Here is a 6,355-nt window from a genome sequence, read left to right as displayed (position 1 = left end):
AGTTTGATTCCCTGTCAGGGCACATGTCCGGGTTGCAGGCTCAATCCCCAGTAGGGAGCATGCAGGAGGCAGCTGATCAATGATTCTCTCTCATCATTGATGTTTCTATCTCTCTCTCTCCCTATTCCTTCCTCTCTGAAATCAATAAAAATGTATTTAAAAAATCATATCGTGTATATTAAGTAGATAGGAGTACTCATCTTCCCTTCTGTCTTGAGTTCCAATAGGGCTCAGCTTGGCACTGTCAGATTCTGTCTTTATTTAAAATAGTGATATTTTGTTTATCATGGATTTTTCATTAATTTTGATATTAATATAAATTAAATATATTTATAAACAAATTTAATTTATAAATATAATATTAAATATAATGATTAAAAGATTACAAGTATTATCCTACATAATAAAAGTTTAATATGCAAATCGACTGAATGGCTAAACAGCGGAACGACCATCTGGACAACCATTCAGGACCATGCTATGATACCCATTGCTGGCACCACGCCAGCCAAGGCGGGTGTGATGCGATTGGTCGGGGGCCCGGCCATCGCCCCATGCTCACCCCGCAGAGAGAGGCCCAGGCCTCCGGCTGGCGGGGTGCGGCGGGTGAGCGGGGCCTCCCTTTGTGAAGGAAGCCCAGGTTCCGGGTACCAGAGGGAAACTGGTACCAGCAGCCAGGGGAAGGAAGGCCTACTCTTGCACAAATTTCATGCATTGGGCCTCTAGTTATTTATATAATATTAAATATAACAATTAAAAGATTATTTATTTAAATCTCAAATTATTATTATTGATTTTTCTGAGACTTTTGGTGCTCCCTAAAATTTTGTGCCTAAAGTAAGTGCTTCTTCACTCTAATCCCAGCCCATTATTATTTCATCGTAAAACGCAGCAAATATTATAAAGTGCCACTACAGAGCAAGGTTCACCCCAAGAAGAAATCAGTTTTCTTTTGCCTTTTTCCTCTGTGTTTGAGATCATACTTGATCTTCACCAGGAGTTAAAGGGCCAGGAAAGAGTGTGCTCTTGGATTCATCCCAGTTGTGCCTGACTAAAGTCTTCCTGCAGAGGACGCTGGGGAGTCAACAGCTCAGGGGGGTGCAGAAGTGTTAGGTGGACTTGGGATGATTGCCTACCAGATCTTGCCTTTCCCTGGCAGTAGAATTATTATGAAGTCATTGACTTTCTATTTGCCTTCGGGGCTGAAATAAATCTGCTATCCCCAAATAACCAATCTGATCTCAGTCAAATGCCAAACAGAACTAAGCTTCTCTGCCCTGAGGTGGCCATAAAATCAAGACAATTTTCTCCAAGTGTTTTTGGTGTCTCAGCAACAGCTCCTGTGAGTTCTGTTTTCCCCCAGTTTCCCTGCGGGTCTAGGGTGAGCTACACTGGCATTCTGGAAGGGAAGATGATATACGTCAACTCAAACAAGTTTTGACATTTCCCCTGAGATGTCATGCTCTATGTACTCACTACAAGTGCCTGCTGCTCCAGGCCTTAGTGCTGGGCAATGATGATGGGGCTGGGATGGGGACAGAATAAAAGAGCTGGGACTTGTAGCACCAACTCACACTCAGACCTCGAAGAAGCACCTGGAAGCTACTCTTTGAGGCGGCTCAGCAGTTTTCCTTAGTAAGTTAGATGAATGCATCCGACTGTCAGAAATCAGATAAAGCTATGAGGTTTCACCCCCAAGAGACATCTGGGGGAGGCGCGTCCCTGGTGACTAGATTGGCTTCTTAAAGCATGAGATGGGAAATCAGTAAGTCATGCTTTTTTTCTTTGAATTCCTAGCTCCTGTGGTTTCCAGATTCTGGCACAAGATGAAAAGTTCTTGTCTCCCCCTCTGCCTGTTCTTGGCTGTGTTTTCTCTCTCCTGGACACCTTCTGCTGGGCTGAAGACATTCCATTTGGGAAGCTGTATGATCACCACGAACCTTCAAGAAATGCAAAATGGATTTTCTCAGATAAGGGACAGAGTGGTATGTGAGGGAGGCACCCTCCCAATTTGTGGCTGCTTCTCCCCTTCTCTACTTGTCTTTCTCTGTCCCCCAATAGTGTGACCATAAAAAGAGACAGGTTGGGGACTCCTTACCAGGAGGATGCATTCCCAGGAAACATCTGTAGTTCATAATTTAAAAGTATTTTGGAAAGGGACGCTGTCCAAGGGTCATGGCAAGGAGGGGGTAAGAGGTCTCTATGTCTTCTAAGACCCTGACAGCCATCACTGACCTGTCATTTTCTTGTCTTGTCTTTTTCTGTTTAGCAAGCCAAAGATGAAATCATGGACCTCAGAATCTTGAAAACTAAGTTTTTGCAAGACACAAAGGTATGTGGTTGGCCCATAGGAGTTCTGGGAGGAACTGTAAACCAGGGGCATCTCGATCACTCTGAGTCTTGTCCCGGGACACCTTCTCCCACCAACATACTAGTCTTCTTTGTAGCCTGCAGATCAGTGCTGCCTCCTTCGCCATATACTGAGACTCTACCTGGGCACGGTATTCAAAAACTATCAGACCCCTGACCACCATCTCCTCCGGAAGCTCAGCAGCCTCGCCAACTCTTTTCTGACTATCAAGAAGGACCTCCGGCTCTGTGTGAGTAAGGGTCTTGGGTAGAGGATTAATCTTAGCACACAGCTTCAATGACTTAGTAACCAAGCTCCTTTTTTTACTCCCATTTAAAAGATGGAAAAACTGAGTCCAAAAGTTCTAACAGTCTGTGTTGAGCCATGTGACTAGGTAATGAGAACTCAGTTTTATTGACTTTTGGGTATATGCTCCATCTAAAAAGCCTAAAGAACTATAAAATGCTAGTTATTTGATGTTAATGACAATTATCTTTTATCCATGAAATTAAGGTGAGGTATCTGACGGTGTGTATACTAGTACATCCAGGGTCCAGGCAGCTAGTCATTAGGCCATTGGACTCAATATCAAGATAGGGCCTCAGTAGGACCTAGGAATCCAATTCTTTCTTTCCATGGGGACTCTCTGGGAGGGGGGCAGACTAGAGCTGAATAGGGGGTACAGGCTAGATGACACTGTGATCACACATTCCTTCAGTGTTACCTGTCTCTAAAAAGAAGCAGTGAGCTCTGTATTTGAGCCTAAAAAGCTGGTTTTCTGTTCTACTGATGACTAGGTTAATGATCTCAAACGATGAGGTCTGATAAGACTTGTCTATGAGAAAGGAGTACCTATAGAAAGAGTAGAATTCCCACCTACTTCATGTTAATAGCAGATAATCAGAATATTTATAAAACCTATCATTCTTTGGCCTTCTTTTCAGCATGCCCATATGACATGCCCTTGTGGGGAGGAAGCACTGGAGAAATTCAACCAGATTCTGAGTCACTTCAAAACGGTATATGCAATTTTGGCCTTGGTTGGGATGAGTGTGTTTTTATTTATTTTTTTTATTTTATTATTATTTTTTTCAATTTTTTTTATTAAGGTATTATATGTGTACATATTTTACCATTGCCCCCCCCCCCCCACCCCAATGAGTGTGTTTTTAGAACTGAGATCATAAATGAGTGGGATGGGTATTCCTACTGGGAGAAATCCTGTAGCTCTCAGGTTAATAGCTCTCTGAGGTCATGTGGCCTGTCCCTCTGCTATACCCCAAGGACAGCTAGGTGGGCTTTAGAAGGGTGCTTTCTCTGAAAAAATGCTTTAAGAATGAAAAGGGAATGGCCTTTTAAAAACACATCTTCCAGGTGCATGAACAAGAGGCTATAGTCTTCCAACCATGCACGCACTCATACATGCCCTCAAAAACATCACGCACAATTTCACCGGTGCCCACCCCATGCTGTTTCTCACTTCATGCCTTTGCACATCTGCCAGGAAGGCCTGGAGTCCACTACTCACTGACTAATTCTACGCATCCTTTAGACTCAGCCTACACATCACCTCCAAGGAGGTACTGCTACCTCTCTGAGTTAAGTGCCGCTACTATTGAACTGTGTGGACTCCATCATTTATTCACTATACTACATGTTTTAAAAATATATTTTTATTGATTCCAGAGAGGAAGGGAGAGGGAGAGAGTGATAGAAACATCAGTGATGAGAGAGAATCATTGATCTGCTGCCTCCTGCATGCCTCACACTGGGGATTGAGCCTGAATGTGCCCTGACCGGGAATCGAACAGTAACCTCCTGGTTCATAGGTCGACGCTCAACCACTGAGCCATGCCAGCTGGGCACCACACTACATTTTAACTGCCTGCTTCTGCTTGTCTCCCTCACTAGACTGTAAAGGCCCTGTGGGTAGGGGATGTACAATTCATCTCCTGATCCCGAGCCAGCCCAGTGTTTAGCACAATACATATTTGTTCAATTGAAGTATGCAGAGTAAGCAGCCCCTGTGTGCAAGCAGAGCATTCTTTTTAAGATGGAAGAGCTCTTTCAAGCTCTTCCATCTTAAAAAGAATGCTCTGCTTGTGATCCCCAACAGAACTGCCAATGAAAAAAGAGGATTAATCTTGGGGTGCATGCTGTCTCCTTTTGATTTGCTCATTACATAACTGTGTGTCTTTCAGCTTAAACTTCAGGAAGCGGTGGTGAAAGCTGTGGGAGAGCTAGACATTCTCCTGCAATGGATGGAGGAGGCGAGATAGGAGCAAAGTGATGATACCGCTGACAGTGCTTCTGGCTGAGTCCAGTCCTGAGAACTGTGGAGACATTACCCCAAACCACCATCTCTTTGCTTCATCATTTAGTGCTGGTCACTGTGTATATTATTTATTTAATATTTATTTCCTTATTGTGGTTGTTTTCATTTCTTAATCTACACCATGGGTTTATAAGATTTTGGTGATATTGTTTGTACTGTTGGGTATATTTATTCGTTAATTAATTTATTTATTTCTGCTATTTAATCTATTTATTTTTGTACTTGTGCATGTCTTTAAAAATTCATAGATAATATTTATGACTAGGGCACATTGTATGTTTTCAAACAGTGAACAAACTGTGACTTCTCTGGATGAGTGGCTGGGGTGGGTAGTCACTTTTATTAAATTAAGGACATATTTACTGACTGCCACCATGGTTTTGTAAATGGAAACAATGGTTACTAAGTAGGAGCTGTGAAAGAAGTTCCAATGAAAAATTACAGATGTGCCTCACAATTACTGACCACCCCACCCAACTCCCCACCCCCATACTTGTGTATCTTCCAGCTGTGGAATCCTGTATGGTAAAATTGTATTCCACGAATAAAGTTTCCTTTGCACAATATTTGGTTGGCGTTGAAAAATGCTTCAGGAACAGAAACAACAATGGGGATGAGCTTGAATCTCATATTGCCTAGGGACCGCTTGTGCCTTGGGGAAGAAGAACGAGAGTGGGGACCCAGGACTTCTCTCTCCTATTGATAGGAAGGAAGAGGGAGAAAGAGACAGAACCATCAATGATGAGAAAGAATCATCGACTGGCTGCCTCCTACACACCCCTACTGTGGATTAGGCCAGCAACCCGGGGAATATACCCCTACTGGGAATTGAACCGTGACCTCCTGTTCATAGGTCGATGCTCAACCACTGAGTCACAGCGTCTGGGCACGAGAAAGTCTTCTCTGCTCCTCTGAAAACAAGGCATCTTCTGCTTTCCTTTTCCCCATTATAATCACCCATTTTCTGTGAGATTTTACCTATCACCCTTCCCCTATCAGATTTTCTAGTCATATGCCTCTTGGTTTTCTCTGACTTAGTCTGACAAAAACTTAGCTACAACTCTCAATAAAGAGTGGAGAAGTCAACTTCACTGAAGTCAGCGTTAAAATTAGAAACACCACCTCTAAGAGACATTGGATGGCAAGGAGGAGGCTGGTTTTACCTGCCAATGGTGTGTCTTCCAGGTGGGTGTGTCTGAGGTTGGCTCCCGGAGGCGAGAACAAAGCTCCTTTATTTGTTTTCCTGGGCCTTGCCAACAGGAGGCAGCAGAACAAATGGTGAGAGAATGACTCCGCTATTTCACTGGAAGGTTGGGAGGAGAAAAGGTGACGCTCTCTGTTCAGCCCAATTGTCAGGAGCAGTGAGTCAGGCCTTAACTGGAAGGGGCGGGACAGGCAGGAAGCTGTGGATTACAACGGGGAACGCTAACCCCTCTCAGAGGGCATTGCTTTACTCCATGTTAGAAACTAGGGGAGGGACGTTCAGATCACTTTACAGTAACACGGGTTCAGAGCTAACTAGAAGCGGGGCATCCTGTGTGATTGGTTAGGGGTGCGCATTTGGCTGTCTCCTGTTCATGCTAAGAGGGAAGTGGGGACAAACATCAGAGAGGCTGTGAGCGAGTAATCAAGTTCTGGCCATTTGGGGCCTGATAGCTACAGAGGTTGTG

General features: G+C 43.9%; 1 protein-coding gene across 1 annotated transcript; it reads left to right on the top strand.

Annotated features, from left to right (window-relative positions):
• Positions 1 to 1,826: 1,826 nt before the first annotated feature.
• On the top strand, positions 1,827 to 4,629 carry IL20 (interleukin 20; the record flags this gene model as incomplete). The annotated part of the gene is made up of 5 exons (XM_079761884.1): positions 1,827 to 1,985; positions 2,270 to 2,332; positions 2,448 to 2,600; positions 3,295 to 3,369; positions 4,552 to 4,629. The coding sequence occupies 5 exons, from the start codon at positions 1,827 to 1,829 to the stop codon at positions 4,627 to 4,629; spliced, it is 528 nt and encodes a 175-aa protein (XP_079618010.1).
• Between the last annotated feature and the right edge of the window lie 1,726 nt (positions 4,630 to 6,355).

The sequence above is a fragment of the Cnephaeus nilssonii genome (assembly GCF_951640355.1).
Source record: "Cnephaeus nilssonii genome assembly, chromosome: 21".
NCBI lineage: Eukaryota > Metazoa > Chordata > Mammalia > Chiroptera > Vespertilionidae > Cnephaeus > Cnephaeus nilssonii.
The sequence above is the reverse complement of the archived record's forward strand: the minus strand, read 5'-3'. Positions and strand labels throughout refer to the sequence as shown.